Below are 17,030 nucleotides of genomic sequence, written 5' to 3'. Positions count from 1 at the left end.
GAAATGACCCATTTTCTTGAACAGGCAGCTATACATCACAGAAGTTTCACTGTAACGTTTATGCAAAAGAGATTAGGAAGCACTTTTCCATAAAGTGCTGATCTCCCTCAGATGAAATAAAAAGGCAAAGCACAAACCAGAAGCTCTTTCACTCAATGTCATATGTTCTGGGTGTTTGTTTTGATGTCCATGATGATTTCATGTTTGTCTGTCTGTCTTCTCCCCTGAAGCAAGTGAAGGAATAATCCGTTCTCCTTTTTTTCTTTCCTAACCACATCCCAGCTTCCAAACGACGGCAGATGGGCAGCAGGACATTTCCACCTGCTCCAAGGATTAGGACAGCCTGGGAATGGTCAGGGTGGAGGCACAAGGAGGTTTTTTCTGCAGGACCGGACAAGGGCTCTGCCACAGGGAGCCAAAAATCCCTGTGACCTACATTTCTTGGAATATTTGCACGTGGCAATTCAGCAGTCAGCCAGCACTCCAGGCACACAGCTCAAGGAATGCTGAGGCATCAGTACTTTGCAGCTTTTCCTTTCAAATGCAGCATGTTATGGTCTGGTATTCCAGGGGCTGAGCTGCTCAGGGCCAAACTCAGAGTAAGGCTCAGCAACACAAAATGAAAACCAACACCAGCTCCAACACATCTTGTCCATAGAAAGGTGCTATACCATAGAATACATAACTAGCAAATCATTTTTAGTCTGCTTTTATTACAAAATTACAATTTGAATTAATAGTTGCACGACTACAAGGTTGTTTTTATGCCAGTGCTGAATGAAACGCTCTGACCTCGTTCAGCCCCACCGAAGTCAAGTGCAAAATTCACCCTGACACGAATGAGAAATTCTTTGAGCTTATCATGAATTAAGGTATAGTTTGTTCCGATGATGAATTGAAATTATTTAAAATCAATTAGAACAGAAAAGACACATCCCAAACTAGATGTTCACTGAGCTCAGATTCTTGATTTACAGCCCAACATCCTGACCCTAAATGGAAATCCATACATCATTGAGGCAACATAATCAGACTTCAGATAACTTCCTTTAGAGCAGGAAATTCTTTTTTCCCCTGTTCAAGCCAATAGCTGGGAAATTAACAGCAACCAGAGTAATTAGCAGTGCAGATATTTCACCATCACAACTCTGAGAGCATAGGAGAAGTTTCCAATGCACAGTCAACAACCCCTTTCCTTTGCCTATAAAACCAGCCCTGAGTCAGTTTGGCCACCACTTTATTTCACAAATGTGGAACAGCTCTGGAGCAACTCATGATCTACTGGAAGTCCTCTGGAAGAGTAAAAACCTTCCAGGCTTGTGCTCAGCCATTAAGCACCACTTCTTTCTAAACAGAAAAGAAAATTTAAGACATTTGTGCCAATATGACATTAATGGAAGCAGCTTCTTTTTTTGGGGGGGGTGTTACAGAAAAGGACACGCCGTGGAAACATGATTTCCCCTAGTTGCATGACTATTTATATAGAGAAATAGAAATTCATATAAATGTATACATTTCTATAGATACATATTTTGTACACTGTAGGCATATACATACATACATATATACACAGGGTGTTATATACACATCCAGATTTGTATATACATATATATAAATATATATACACACGCAAATGCACACACAGCTTGCTTTGGAGCCAGATAGAGTTATAAATTCTCCCTCCCCCACAGAGCAGAGATGATCTGAGCTGCCTCTGCTCAACACCCCATGGTTGCCTCTCCAGCCCGAATTAAATATAATCCTCATTATTCTGCCTCTCTGGTGCCTGAGAAACTTGGCAACCTCTCTGGGTGACTCGAAATGCAGCAATTCCTCCTGCCTTGCCTCTCCTAACCTATTCTAGGAGATGCAATATGCTGCTAAGATTAAGTGTCCAAAATGCTAATATGTCTGAGAAGTGCCTCCACTGACCTACATCGGGAATGTAGGTCAGAAAGGAGCTATTTTTAAACCAAAATGCCCATATTTTAATTACAGTCCAAAGCAAGCCACATTCCTGAATCTCCCAGAAGTATGCAAAGATCGAATTTTACACTTCAATAGTGTAATTATAGGTACATACTCAGATATACACACAGTATATACAACACATACTCAGCATTTCCGTGACACACGAGGCACAAACTCCTGCTTGGAGCTGACAGCAACTAATTTTAGGAACATCTCCTCCTCCTCCCTGGTGCGTACCTGTTAGAGATCCTTCTTATCAGGGCTTTGTGCTCTGAAGGCTTGGGCAGACTCTGGGTGGCTCAGAGGGGCTGGCAAAGGCCGGTGGCACCACCACGGCCAACCTGGGGAGGCTGCCAGCAAGCTGAGGGCACTCCAGGCGGGGCAGAGGGAAGTCTCGAGGTGCAATACACCACTCTACAGAAAAACCCAACAGAGAGAACTGTGTTTTCACGTGGTCTCCACTCCAGGCACAAACACAGGGGTCAGGGTGTGGTCTCAGCCCAAGGAGGATGTGTGCATGCAGACAGGTAAAAGCAATTCTGGGAATGCCAGCGACCCGCAGGCTGGTGAGAGCTTGGGCAAAGGCAGGAAAAAATAGGATCTGGGAGCTATTTGTTACTTGATCTAAAAACAAAACAAGGGTTTGCAACAAGAATTTCATGTAGGTATTGGCTGTCTCTAAGGCAGAGAGAGGCACTTGACTTTCAGGTGCCATTCTCACTGTCAGCCTTGACAAAATTCCCACTTGTCACAGCTTTACCATTGCCACTCCTTCCATCAGCCTCCCTGGCTGCAGTGTCACAGCCCCCCACTGCTAACAGGAGGAATACATAGATATATTTGTCTACATAAATTAGATCCATCCACAATTCTTTATTGGTTTAAAACTGAAGTGGAGAATTAAGCATGGCCTGAACAATTACTCTCTGCCTTAATCTCCTCAGGACCCCTCAGGGCTGTGACTTGCCCTTTTTTGAAGAAAACACTGACATCAACTGGATCTAAAAAAGACTTTTACTTGCCATATTTCTTTGCTTGCCAATACTATCCACTTTCCAAAGCAGCCAGGTTTTTGGGTCACTGCAAGAAAACATAACAGAAGTGATGCCACAGGAAATGTGTCTCTGATTAAGAAAAATGCATTTAGCTACAGATTTATTCCAGCAGTGCTTTGGGGACAACTGATCAGTCCTGCCCTTGCATGGGAGTTTAACAGCACCAGAGAAACCTGGATGTGTTCCCTAAAAAGGACAGACAAGCTTCACTGACCAGCATCCATTACCAATGCCTAATTTTTGCAAAGCTCATTTTTCACTAAAGCACCACAACATGAGTTTTCTCTGTGCTCCCAGTGCACTGGGGCTGGTACCTCCAGTGGTGCAGGACCCCAAGGACTGGATTTCTGAGGTGGAGCAGCGTAGCTGGTCCCATCCAACACTGAAATCTCACTAATGGGAATTTCTAGCATCTGTCTTTGATTCAGACCATGCTGGACACTCTCAGTTCACAGCAGTGAAGACATTTCAGCTCTGAGCAGCAATTCCTGTGCTCTTTGGAGCAGAGCTCCTTCACTCTCCAAAAAAAAAAAAAAAAAAGAAGCACAAGAATTAAAGTCCTATTATGAGAATTTTCACACTGCAATGTTTCCCTCTCTCTGGTCATACCAGTGATAAAATCAAACTGAACAATCACAGAACAAAGAAAAGCCCAACCAAACCATTAATTACCTTTGATTTGCAAAGCCAAAGCCTCCAAAGTTCAAAGGGTTCAAGGGTTATTCAGATAATGAACATTTTATATATATATATTTAAACACATAAAATAATTTAGAGACCAAGTACAAAACCAAAGGTTTATGTATCTTTCTGTAAAACCCAGTTTAGGACAGTTGCTGTTGGGACTGGCTTAGTTTTAAACAAGTACAGCCTGAAAAAAATGATCAACAAATACATTCCTGTAATTCTTTAAGGTGTAAGCCAGATCCTGTCTCTGAAAAAGCAAAGGAAATCAAGAAAGAAATGCATAAAAACCCCATAAGCAGTATATTAATGCCACTGTAACATTTGGGAAATGTCATTAACTTCAGGTAAGGTCCCTGTAGGATAAAAAGTCCCAAATTTTTCTTCAGCTTTTTTTGGTTGTTTGATTGATTTTTAGAGTAACTGTTACAGGAGTCCCTCCTCAGGAATGGTGCCAGGTGCCACCACCACCAGCAGGGATGGCAGTGCCACCAGAAGCAGCAGCACAAATGAAGTCCTTCCCATTCCAAAAGTGATTTATCACAATCCAGGAATTTCTCCTTGGAATAATTCAAGCCCTACTGCAAAATCTGATCACTGCAGAGAACCTCCCTGCCTGGCACTGTGCTCCAAGGACAAGCCAAATTGCTGTGCCACATGCCATGGGCAGGATATTCCTCCACAGGCAGTGGCCTTTGTTGGAATTCCCAAGTACAGAGAGAATCAGGTCCTTAGCTAACCTGAAATATCTCCTCAGGATTCATGGAATATATAGGATATTCTTGAGAGATTTAGAAAATTCTAGTGGAAAAATAAAGATGTTAGGAAAAGTAAATGGACATTAAAATTCAGGATAGGACATAGGACTTGGTCATGAATATTTTGTATTTGCTCTGCCCTCTGTTAGGATCTGTTCTTTTTAAGGCACCTGACAGATGAGTGTTGCATGTCCACATCTCAAAATAATGCCTAAAAATAACGCCACACTTCAGATCAACATCCTTAACATTCAAAAAAATCAGGATTGATGGACCATCCATCCTACAGAGACCACTCAGCATGAATGTGGGACAGAGCATTCCTACAGCTCTGCTCTTTGAGCCTTTGCCTCTCATTCTCCCACAAAAATTACCCATCTGACACCATCCTGAAAAACACCACAATATTGACCAATTTAGCAGAGAAAATGCCACCACAGGGAAGTGTTTCCAATATTTCCAGAGGGATCAAAAATAACCTACAAGCATCACCCCAGCAGCCTCCTGGGGAAGTCTGTGTGCAGCAAAATCAATGCTTTCATAGAAACCCCCATACTGCCCCAACAACCAGAACAAAAATGAGATCATGACAGGATTTTACAACTGGGAAACTGTAAGGATCAAGGAAAAGACATTTAAAAAAAGCTGTAGGAAACACAGTTGTCTGTCTGTCATAGAAATATAGAATGCCCTGGGTTGGAAGGGGCCTTCATATTTTTGCTGTCATTGAAAAAGATAATACTAATAAAGTATTTCCAAAAAATTTGCAATTGATACATTATTTAACTTCTTGGCTAGTTGATCACCAATGACATTAGAGCTAAACTAATTTGTCTTTTAAATCAAAAGCCTGAAAGATTGTTTGGTTAATTTGTGAGTGAAGTCAATCAGAGAATTACTGAATTGATGGCAAACCCATTTTCTCTGTACCATTACTCATTTTATTCTGAAACAGTCCCATGGAGTACTTGTCTCAAAATACTTGAATCCACTTAATAGATGTTGTAATTTTCTGAGATCAGATTTTGCTCTTCATTCAAGTCTGTTGACTAAAACTGAGCATAATGTGGTCTTTCAACATTGGCTTCCAAGGGAGCAGAATTGAGCCTCCATTCCCACTCAAAGGTTTGTTCCAAGCACATTCCAATTCTTCCACTGCCCAATCAAACCAGAAATATTTCAAGAACTGGAAAAAAAAATGTATTTCCACACACATCAGAAATAAAAATAGGAATTTGTGTACAAAGAGCTGTTGTGAGCTACATCCTGGGTCGATTTGCATTTCTTCCATGGAGAAAACCGTGTTGTACTGTGCACAACATAAATACAGAATTGTGTACACATAAATACATACATACATAAATGCACTGAGAAACTCAGCTACAGATTGAAAACCAAGCCTTGGAAAAACTCAGAAAATAGGAATATGCAGCACACAGCAGCCTGATTTCCGAGTGTCCACAAGTCCACGTTGTACAAGCAGTGCCTTTGGAAGTAGGGCAGTCCTGGAACAAGTTCACTCCCGTGTGCCTGGAGCGCTGCCAGGAGTGGCACCCGTGGTCAAGTAATGTCCTGAGCAATGAATTCCCATGCTTAAGGCCAAATTCTACCCACTGTTCTTGGTGTGGGCATTTCTGTCAAACCTACAGCTGAACCATCACATCTTTTTCCTGTGAAGTGGGTACCTGAAGCAAGTGGAAGCAGCACAGAGCTCATCAAGTGCTGCTGGCACACCCAAGTGCTTTGGAAGAACAGCCTCACATTTTGGAGAGACCTTTCCCTCCTGATGCTCTCAAAGTTCTCAGAGAGAACACAAGTTGGACAAGCTCACACATTTCTAGCTTAAAAGCAAATCAGCTGTGCTGCCACACTCAAAAGTGGTTTTGTCTGGAAAGGTCTCTGACAAAATCTGGAGCTGCCACAACTTAACTCATGTTCACTGAATCCCCGAAGAAACGAGATTCTCACTCTCCAATAACACTCTAACCAGAGCAGTAGGCAACAGGCTTTCCAAAATTCAGATTATTACTCATATCATAACATTTGACATCTTTCTATTGCTGTTGATAGACTCAAGAGATACAAGAAGCCATTTCCAAGCAAATTTTTTAACCTAGGATACAATGTGATGGTGACATCAATGACAACATCCAGAAAATACAAAAAGCACCAATAATTGAGCACCAGGATCATCCTTTCCATTTCCCTGGGTGCAGTTGTTGGCTGGGACTGGGGCTTACCTGGCCTTGCTGTTCTTTTCCACCTGTAGGAAGAATTTCAATGGTCAGTGAGGGAATAAACCAAACACTCGCTGAAGGCTTTACTACCACAGGCTGAGCTGCTCAAGCTGACACCAGGTACTTGTACAAACATGAAATCAGCTAAAAAAATATTTATTTCACATAGCATCCCATCAAACAGCTCTAATGCAACTGCACATCATTTGACTTTATTAGATTCCTTCCCAGCAGCATTAATGCTACCAGTGCTACTGCTGATAAAGACAGAATTATCATTAATACTCCCTATTAATTAGGAGGAACCCGGGTTGGAGCATGCAAAGTGTCACCCACTGCAGGTCAGAGATGATGGATCCACTTTTGTTTCCTGCAGTGGAAAGGAATGCTGCTACCCACTCAGACTCAGCTCAACACAATGAAAAAACAAAATTAAAGTCAACAAAACATCCTTTAGACATCACACTTAGACACTGTCAACACTTCCAGATCAAATCATCCCCCAGATCATCTCAGTACACAAGGGAAAGGAAGTTTCCTATAGCAACGAAAGAAAAGTAACTCAATGTAAGCCAAAAATTATCTCTTTTAATACAAAATTCCATTCTCATAGAACAAATTTATTTCCACTGAATAAATAGATCTGCTCACCATCCATGGGCGAGATTACTGCCTATAGTAAGGATGAAATTCTCTTGCCTTTCTGCAGTTTAATTAAAATATAAACATTATTTGCAACCAGCTTTACTCTATTTGGATACAAGTATGAACACTTGGGACTTTGAGGACATTGCCAAATGTATACAGCACCACTCTCACTGGGGGTTGTACTTTAACCTGATTTATACAGCTCCACGCATCACTTCCATGTAGGCTTATCAATGTAATTATTACAATTATGATAAGAAGGATGTGGCCTTTGCACTTGCATGTTTAATATTCTTAGCACGTGCATGCTCTTCCACTATCTATTAAAAACCCAGCAAAACAAACAAATGAGCAAACCCCAACGGGTCAGAGCTGAAGGCAGCAGTGAGGAAACACAATCTCAACTCAACGGAGGAAATTCCAATGTGTAATATTGGTACTGGTGGCATGGAGGGTGATGCCAGATTTACAGACGTTCGGAGCTGTCCCTCCATCTGCAGACACACACAGCTGCTACCGAGGCTGGGCAAATGACTCTCCATGAGAAAAAGCTCACCATGAGCATCCTGGCTGGAGCTGGAAATAGCGACATGGTGGGGACAACAAGTGTTTATGGGTCTATCGCTGTCAAAACACATAGTGCGGGGTGAAACCGAGCTGCTCCCCAAGGAAAGAGGACAGGTGGCGGGGAGGGCGACCTTGGGAATGTCCCTTGGCCAGGAGGTGACAAATCCCGGTCCCCTGGGACAGCGGCAGGAGCGCTCCCAGCAGCACTTCTGGAGCTCCTTTGGGGGAATAACCTCAATTCACCGGGATAAACCACCCTGGCCGCTGTTCAGACAGATTATATTGATGGACACATTGGGTATTTGTGGATAAACCTCATTATCTGAAGGACCTCAGGGCAGCGCCCAGGCCACGCGGGTGCCCGGCTCTGGGGGCTGCCCTGGAGGCCCCGCCCGACCCGGGATGAGCCACCCGCAGGGAGAACGGGGGCAGGGAGCGGCTGCAGGCCGGGATGGAACCCAGGATCAAAGCCGGGAAGGGGCCTGGGATCAATGCCGGGATCGGGTCCGGGATCAATCCCGGGATCGGGTCCAGGATTGGGCCCGGCCGCTCGGGCCCCGCCGCCGCCTCAGCGCTGGGGCTGTGGCGCCACCTGGCGGCCGCGTGGGGCCGCGCTCCGCGCCCGGCCCGGGACCCGCGGGGACACGAGAGCGGCGGGAACGAGGGGACAAAGGGACAGCACCGGGAACGAGGGGACAAAGGGACAGCACCGGGAACGAGGGGACACCGCCGGGAACAAGACACCAACGAGGACAAGATACCAACCGGGACCCGCCCGGGCAGGGAAATCCCCCGGTCTTTGGTGTGGCTCCGCTTGCAGCGGGAGCGGCAGAAGCGCGGCGCGGCCGCTGGGATGTTTTGCTTTTCCCAGATCGCATCCCCCCAATCCAAACTGGGAATGCGGTTTAAATCCCCGCTCCGGAGGGCTGGGAGCTCTCTGAATGCCCACCCTGCGATGCCTCCCGGTGAAGCAGGCCGGGAAGCAGCGCTCCGGAGGGATGCGCTCCCCATTTTCCCCATATTTTTAACTGTCAGGACGGTGCGGCAGGGATACAGATCGCAAATCGGATTTGTGACAGTCTCGGGTGGTATCTTGGCAAGAGACGCTGTACAGGGATTTTTTTTTTTTTTTTTTTTCTCTGTTAACATCACAGTGCATCGAACTGTTATTAATAAAATAGCGTTCAAGGTTATGGGGGGAAGGAAATCTCTGTGGGGGAAGCTGAAGTTTCAGGTTCAAGCTTTGTATTCTTATATATATATATATATATATTTGGGGGTGTATATATATATATATATGCATTTTTTCAAAACGTTTTATTAGGAAAGCTATACCAGACGCATCACTGTACAATGATTAAACATTACCTTTACAATTTATATTCACTTGAAATTACAGAATAAATATATGCACATTGTTGTACCTTTGTGTGTGTGTGCGTGTGTGCGTGTATGGGTGCATGAGAGAAAACATTAAAAATGCTTCCTACAAAGCTGTTAGTGAGAGGTGCCCATTAGCTTTTAATTTTCTTTTTTTCTTTTTTTTTTTTTTTTTTTTTCTCTGTATATTTGCATGTCGCTTTTATTAGGAAAGTGCGGATGTCCTCCAAAAAACCATGGCGTCATGATGAAGTGTCACTGAGCATCCCCTAGGTGTGCGCGCCACGTGGTGACATCCTTTGGGCTGCTCGGCTCCGGGTGGCTTCCCCCAGCCCCCGGGATTGCCCCCGGGATTCCCCCCGCGGCCCCCGAGCCCCTTGGAGGGGCTGGGCTGGCGGGGGTTGAGCGGAGGGTGAGGGTGACGAGTGTGCGTGCGAGGGAGGGAGAGAGACAAGAGTGAGACATTCGAGCAAGACCCTCCCCTCCCTTCCCTCTTGCAGTTTCCAGGCATGCAGCAAACTGCGCTCGTTTGCTTCTTTGCATTATTATTTTTTTTTTCTCTTTTAAATAAATGTACAGAATCTGTGCCATGATGGGCAAGAAGAAAGCAGGCCAGAAAATGCCATCTTCCCTCCCCCTCCCCTCCAAGGGAAAATATCAAGGAAGTTCACTGCCAAAGGAAAAAAAAAAAAAAAAAGAAAAAGGAAAAAAGAAAAAAAAGAGCCAACGAACAAAACAAACAAGAATAAAGAAAATAAAAGAAAAGGGAAAAGAAAAAAAAAGAGAGAAAGAGACACACATAGAATTTACTTAATCAGGATCAATACAAAGATCCCCGATAATAATAATAATAATAATAATATAATAATATACCTTTAGACATGGCACAGTCAAAGTCTCAGTTTCAGTATAAAAAATAATGATTGATTAACATCTGCTGGCAAAAGTCTGCGAAGGCACTTCGTCGATTACTGATCTGAGAAGGGCCCTGCCCCGCAGCGCGCACATCTGGCGGGGCAGAGCGCACAGCTGTATCCTCTGCTCGCGGGCGGCGGGGCCGGGCGGGCGGCGGGGCGGCGGTCAGAACCGGTACGTGGTCTTCTCCAGGACTTCGAGGTAATCCGGCTTGGTTTGGAGTTTGGCCCTTAACTCGAGGTATTCGCTTGTGGGGGTTTGGTGGTCCGGGAAGCCCTTGCCGGCCGCGAAGAGCAGGGTCTCCTTCAGCCTGGCGTCCTGCTGCAGGTCCGGGTATTGCATGCCGGGGGGGTGGACGTGCAGTTCCTTCAGCTTGGGCACGGTGCCGTACAGGCAGTCCACGAACCCCACGGCGCAGGGCGGCGGGCGGTCGCGGTCCCGCGGGGCTCCCCCCGCCGCCGCCGCCCCGAGCGCGCCCGCCGCCAGCCCTCCGCCCGCGGGGTGCTGGGGGTGCACGGCCACGATGGTGTTGAGCTGCGAGCTGGACACGGCCAGGCTCCACTCCTGCTCCTTCTCCAGCAAGGTGCGGTAGCTGCTGCCCGGTTCCGGCGCGCCCGCGGGGGCAGCGGGGTGACCGAAGCCGCGCTCGCCGCCGCCGCCGCCCCGCAGCAGCTCGGCCGCCTCGCCGCCCCCGCCCGCTGCCTCCTCCTCCTCCCGCGGCTTGTAGATGGGGTTGTTGCACATCTGGGTCACCGGGTGCGGGATGTAGTCGTAGACGTGGCCCGCCGGGGGCGCTTTCTCCGGGGACCGCTCCCCGGGGCCCCCCCCGCCGCCGCCGCCGCCCCCTCCGCCGCCGCCGCCGCCCTCGGGGAAGAGCCGCGGGCAGCGCAGCGGCACCGCGCCCAGGTCCGCCGCCTCCGCCCGCGGGCCGCGGAACGGCAGCTTCCGCCGGCGGCGGCGCAGCACGAAGGCGAAGAGCCCGGCGGCCACCAGCACGGCGGAGAAGAAAAGGACGAGGAGGCTGAGGATGAGCACGGAGAGCGGCACGGCCGCGGCCGCGGCGGCCGGGGGCAGCTCGTAGGCGGCCGCGCCGGTGGCGGCGGGCGGCGGCGGAGCGGCGGCGGCGGGGGGCGAGGCGGCGGCGGGGCGCAGGGCGGCGGGGCACAGAGCGGCCAGTTCCAGCGAGCGCAGGTCGCGGTGGGCCAGCGGCTCGGGGCTGAAGCACAGCACCTCGCCCACCACGCTGACGGAGCTGAGCGCCTCCAGCCACTGCTTGAGCGGCACCAGCTCGCAGGTGCAGTCCCAAGGGTTGAGGGTCAGGTCGATCTGCACGATGGCGTGCAGGTGCTCCAGCACCCCGGCCACCGGCAGCGCCAGGAAGTGGTTTTTGCGCAGGTTGAGGCGCGTCAGGGAGGTGCCGGCGAAGGCGTCGGTGGGCAGCGTGCGGAGCAGGTTGTTGTTGACGAAGAGGAGCTCCAGGTTGGGCATGAGGCTGAAGGCCGCCGGCTGGATTTCCCTGATCAGGTTGTACTCGAAGTACAGGTAATGCAAACTCTGCAGGCCCCGGAACATGCCCGGGGTGAGCCGCTCGATGTCGTTCCCGTTCAGGTACAGGGTCTTGAGGTTCGGCAGGTTGATGAACGCCCCGTCCTGCACGTAGGAGATCCGGTTGTTCCCCAGGTGTAAGAGATCCAAGGAGGAAAAATTCCAGAAATCGGAGCGGTAGATTTTCTGGATCAAATTCCCGCTCAGGTACAGCTTCTTGGCGTTCAAGGGCCTGGGCAGGAGCTCGGAGATGTTGTGGAACCCCCGCTCCTTGCAGTTGACCGTCAGGCCCAGGTCGTTGATGTGCAAATTGCAAGAGCAGCCGGTGGGGCAGATGATGGGGATGGGGGGCCGGGTCTGGTAGGCAGCCACGGGCGGTTGGTTGGGCCCGGGGTACAGGCCACGGGGGGTCGGGGGAGGCCGGGGCGCCCGGGGCTGCTTGGTGGGCTTGGGCTGCTTGTTGGACGTTTTGTACTCAACAGAGGAAGCGGTGAAATGGAAGGAGGACAGCATGGAGGAAGGCTTCGTAGGCCACGCGTTCTCCTTGCTGGAGGACAGCTGAGGGATGCCCAGGCTGGCTTCCACCTCGGAGTCGGACAGCATGGGGCAGAGCTTGCTTCTTTTGATTTCCCTCAGGTCCTTCCCGTGGAAGTGGAAGGGTGTCTCGCAGGTGATGTCCCCCACCAGAGCAGTGTAGGGGATGCGCTCCAGCCAGCTCTTGAGCTGCACGATCTCACACGTACAGTTCCACGGGTTCTCCTCCAGCTGGATCTCCATCAGGCTCCTGCCAATGTGGTCCAACATCCCACGGTACGAAAGGACTTTGAGGCGGTTCCCCCGCAAGTCCAAGTGGGTTAAGGACACAGACTTAAATAAATTGGTGGGAAGCATGGGGATAAGATTGTCATTTAGGATAAGGACCCTCAATTTACTTAGGTTTCGAAATGCCCCACTTTCAATCCGTTTAATGACATTGTAATCTGCCTGCAGATATTCCAGACTTTCCAAACCCAGGAAAGTGTCGTTCCTGAAAATGTCCAATTTGTTTTCGTGCAAATACAACCTCTTCAGAACTCGGAGCCCATTAAAAGCCCCCGTCTGAATGTCCTGCAGTGCATTGTTCCCAAGGTTAATAGATACAGCATTGTTCAAGTGGAGAAAACTGTTGGTGTACAACTTCCTCATGGAATTCCTCTGCAGATAAAGTTTAAAAGGTCTCGACCACGACTCTGTTATCTGACTAATATTTATAAATCCCTTGTTGTCACAATGTATATGGAAAAGGCTCTCCTTCACTTCACAGTAACATGGATCAAAGCAGGGCTCATCCAGTTCCTCCGAGTCCTCTATCAAGGGAATAGGTGTAGTCCATGCTAGAGCAATTGTGCTTAGAAGAATTATCCACAACATCCTTCCTTTATGAAGCGTCTCTGCTGTGGAAGGTTTCATCATTTGTTGATGTTTACAAAACTGCAAGGGGAAGAGAAACACAGATTTCAGTATTTCTGCCCTGCCCCTCTCCTTTTCCTAAGCCCCTACCTGCTGGCCTCATGTCGGGCTCCTGGAAAGTTCAGCAGTTGTTGGGCAGACGTTCCCAACCAACTCCAGGGGTGTCGGCTGGGCGAGCCTTGCCCTGATTTATACTTGGGAGATGTTAGACGGCTCCATCACGCGATAGCAGCCTGCCTTGCTCCCCTCCCCGTGGTGAATGCCACCTATAAAGAGGACAGCACATGCAGCCCCACACAGAACCACGAGCACACCGAACGTGTTGCGTCTCTCCACGTTTCCCAGGCTTCGGAACTGCCTGGATCTCATCCCCGGCTGCAGTTTTAGCCCAGGAGCCATCACAGCCCGCCTCGACTCCGGGGTGGGGGGGAAACACACCAAGTGGGCAGATTCCTCCAGTGTCGCACCACATCCTTCATCCATGCAAACTCCCAAAGTTATTGAACCTGCACCCTCGAATCTCCCTCCCTCCCTCCCTCCCGGCTCGATGCATTCCACACGCGAGTTCCACGGAATGTGCGAGGTTTGCCGATGTCCCTGGCAGAACGGCTCCCCTCAGAAATCCCCACAGTATCTTCACCGGAGTAAATGGTTAACCACCCTGATTGGGAAGGAAATCTTCCCCTCGCAAATGCGCCGGTGAATTAATGCAACTGGTATATTATCAGATAAATACACGCCACATATTAGTCATTTTAGCTGATTAAAGCATTTAGAGATGATTAATCTTTCTAAAGCACATGCCCATGCGATCAGCAGATCTAAAGGGAAGTGACAGCTGAAGAGGCACCTAGGATTGAAACGCTCAGCCTGCCTTGGATTAGGGCATTTTGTGCCCCCAGGACCAAGCAGGAGACCCGGTTAAAAAGCTGAAAGTGGAAGAAAAAAAAATACCTTGACACTTACCAGCCGATAAATTCTCTATCCTACTATACACGATTGCGAATGAAGACACCATTCTTCTCCAATCAGATGAAAATAATACTGCCCTAATGAGATGCAGCTCCTTCAACATATGGTTTCACCCTTCCTTTCACCAGATATTTTAAATGTATGGGCACAGGGAAATGCTAAGGATGGGAATAATACCAGTGGTGATGCAGCCTTCCTTGAATCCCTGAAATGCCCATTAGAATGATTCGGAGCGATCATTGCTTCTAGTCTCAATCTCCCAATAAAAAGGTCCTTTTTGCCTTCCTCGTGTAAGAACTAGAAAAAATCGCCCCCCATCCGCAAACTTAAGAGCAGAAAGATGCATTTAGGGGAGAGAAATGCCAGAGGAACAGAAATCCTTAGGATCAACTTGCAAATGAAACCCTCCCCTGTGGGAAAGAGGAGATGGTTGAAAGCACGAAAAGAGAAATACCCTCTGCAATTAAAACCAGCATCTAATTGGGGAGAAGGGAGAGAGACGAGAGCTATATTGCAGTATCAATCTCTCAGTCTCCTTTGCAAAATATTAGCCACTTAAGTTCTTTCTCTTCTGCAAGGACTGTAATAAAAATTAAAAAAATAAATAAAGAGGATTATTATATCTTCTTTTTGGAAGAGGGGGGTGTCTTTGACCCTAGGCGGAAACAAAGGGATCCAGAAAGGTTGTACTTACCGGTTTGCAGGAGAGATTTTAGCACATCGTTACCAAAAAAAAAAAAAAAAAGGAAAAAAAAGGAAAAAGAAGGGAAGGGGAAAAAAAAGAAAGCTCGAGTTTAAAGATTGCTGGTTTCTCTCTGCCTCTCCCTCTCTGTGGCTCTCTCTCCCTCTCTCTCTACTCCTGCTGAAGCTGAGGCAAAAGGAAAAAAAAAAAAAAAAGGAGGAAAAAAAAAAAAAAAAGAAGCAAGCCTGAAACGTGCTGGGAATGCAATGAGCCCCTCAATGATCTTCTTTAGGATGCAGAGCTGCTGTTTGGCACACTCAATGGAGGAGGGAGGAGAGGGGCTGCTGCAGGCTCCAGCGCCGCCGCCGCCTTCTCCGGGCAGCAGCGGCAGCGCGGAGCGGGCGCTGGGGCGCGGCGGCGGAGCGCGGGTGCGCTGCGTGCGCGGGGTGCGGGGCGGTGCGGGGCGGTGCGGGGCGGTGCGGGGCGGTGTGTGCGTGTGTGTGTGTGTGTCTGTGTGTGTGTGTGCTGCCGCTCCTGCCCTGGATCAGGCTCCTCCACGTCATAAAAATCAGCTTCAAGAAGGGGAACAAACGGAGGGGGCGCGCTCGGCTCCAGGTCGGGGGCGCGCATTTGGGAAGCCCTGACTACACAGTTTCTTTTTTTTTTCCCTTTGCCTTTTTTTTTTTTTTTAATTCCTTTTTTTTTTTTTTTTTTTTTTTTTAGAGAGGGAAGGAGGGGGCTGGTTGGCGGAGAGGAAAGGAAGTGGGAAACGAGCAGATGGGGGAGGAAAAAACCTGAGAAGAATCAGAGAGGAAAAAAGCCGCCGGGATGGGGCAGAATTTGCACCCACCCCCCTCCCCTTTCCTAAATAAAAAAAGGGAAAGAAAAAATAAAAAGGGGGAAAAAAGAGAACAAAAAGCCCAAGTCTGGAGGAAATCAAAGCTGCTGTGATTCCGAGTGCCAGCCGAGGGCTGCGGCGGGGAGCAGCCCGGGGGTCCCGCTCCGGCCGCCCCGCTGCCCCCGCATCCACCGCCTCCTGCGCTCGGTGCTGCCCGCCCGTCCCGGGGCCGCTCCCGCCCCGAGCCTCGCCGGGATCCCGCAGCTTCCCGCAGAGCCCAACACCTCGGGGAGACACCCGGCACCTCCCGCATCCTCCCGGGGTGCCCCGGGAGCCGCCGCAGGTAACGGGGATGCGCGGAGGGCTGCGCGGGTTCTCCCGCGGGTCAGAGTTGGTGGGTGCGATGCTCCGGGGGGTTCGGGAGGCTGCGGGCTCTGCGTGCCCCGGGCTCTGCGTGCCCCGGGCTCAGCCGGCCGGGAGGGAAACGCTGCGGGCAGGGCAGGACATGAGCCCCGCGCTGCTTCGCGCATCCCCGCTGTCCGCACCCGCGCATCCCTGCGCGCACATCTGCGCGGATCTCCGCCTAATTCCCGAGCATCCCGCATCCCCCCAGCTCAGCGCAGAACCCCAATCCCCCTCCCGCATCCCGCGGACGCTCGGCCGGCAGAGACTTAACTGGAACCGCGGCTCGGTAGCAAAAAGTTGCGGGGCAGAGCCGCGGGTGCGGGCCGGAGGTGCCGGGGGCTCCGCGGGGTCCCGCCGCCCCGGGGCCGCTCTGCGCGGGCAGGGGCGCAGCCTCCGCGCCCGCGGACGCGCACCATCTTCCCCCGGCTGCCGAGCTCTCCTCCACCGGTGCAATATGGACGCACCGCTCCCTCCTAATTAAATTGCTGCATCATTCATTTTCTGACGCGGGAGCGACATGGGGTACGGCAGGCTCCGTGCACTGACACCCCCCGTTCGGAATGCGGGGGGGGGGAGGCGGGGAAAAAAAGGGCCAAAGGGGGAATCACAACAGTTTGTTCTTGCAACAAGCTCGCACGGCGGGTTTGGCAGCAACTCAGGAAAGCGACCTAAGGGAGCAAACCGCGCTGGGTTTGGGGTTCAGCCCCTCCCCGTCCCCATGGATGCGCGACGGGAGCCCTGACCTTGCAACTTTCCCCAAATGCCCCCGAATATCGCTCGTTTTCCTTGCCAGGGCTCCTGCCGTCGGGATGTGCGGAGGGGCTGACAGAGGGGAGGGATGGACCCGGAATGCGGAGCAGGGAGCGCTGCGGGGATGGATGGATGGACGGACATCCCACCGGGTCCCCCCGCAGGCAGGGGGGA

The 17,030-nt window shown here is 50.0% G+C and overlaps 1 protein-coding gene and 1 long non-coding RNA gene across 13 annotated transcripts in view; one reads left to right on the top strand and one right to left on the bottom strand.

Annotated features, from left to right (window-relative positions):
• Positions 1-693: 693 nt before the first annotated feature.
• On the bottom strand, positions 694-16,454 carry SLITRK3 (SLIT and NTRK like family member 3). 11 transcript variants are annotated; one of them, XM_088171077.1, is made up of 4 exons: positions 10,174-14,869; positions 3,341-6,731; positions 2,994-3,051; positions 694-2,385 (listed from the first exon to the last, which is right to left on the bottom strand). In XM_088171077.1, exon 1 carries the CDS (start codon positions 13,210-13,212, stop codon positions 10,381-10,383), a length of 2,832 nt encoding a protein of 943 aa, XP_088027203.1. In that variant the 5' UTR covers positions 13,213-14,869; the 3' UTR covers positions 694-2,385; positions 2,994-3,051; positions 3,341-6,731; positions 10,174-10,380. The 11 variants fall into 11 exon arrangements, with proteins under 11 accessions (XP_088027203.1, XP_088027205.1, XP_088027199.1 ...); XM_088171079.1 differs by having other exon boundaries at positions 6,709-6,731; XM_088171073.1 differs by adding an exon at positions 16,378-16,454 and having other exon boundaries at positions 694-6,731; positions 10,174-13,230.
• The window catches only part of LOC148222708 (uncharacterized), a 47,154-nt gene continuing 46,084 nt past the window's right edge, over positions 15,961-17,030 (top strand). Inside the window, exon 1 of one of the 2 annotated variants that reach the window (XR_015805792.1) lies at positions 15,961-16,044. This is a non-coding gene — a long non-coding RNA (uncharacterized LOC148222708). The remainder of the gene's footprint in view (positions 16,045-17,030) is intronic. The other variant, XR_015805791.1, reaches the window with a different exon arrangement.

Source organism: Sturnus vulgaris, chromosome 10 (genome assembly GCF_052056855.1).
Source record: "Sturnus vulgaris isolate bStuVul1 chromosome 10, bStuVul1.hap1, whole genome shotgun sequence".
Lineage (NCBI taxonomy): Eukaryota > Metazoa > Chordata > Aves > Passeriformes > Sturnidae > Sturnus > Sturnus vulgaris.
The sequence above is the reverse complement of the archived record's forward strand: the minus strand, read 5'-3'. Positions and strand labels throughout refer to the sequence as shown.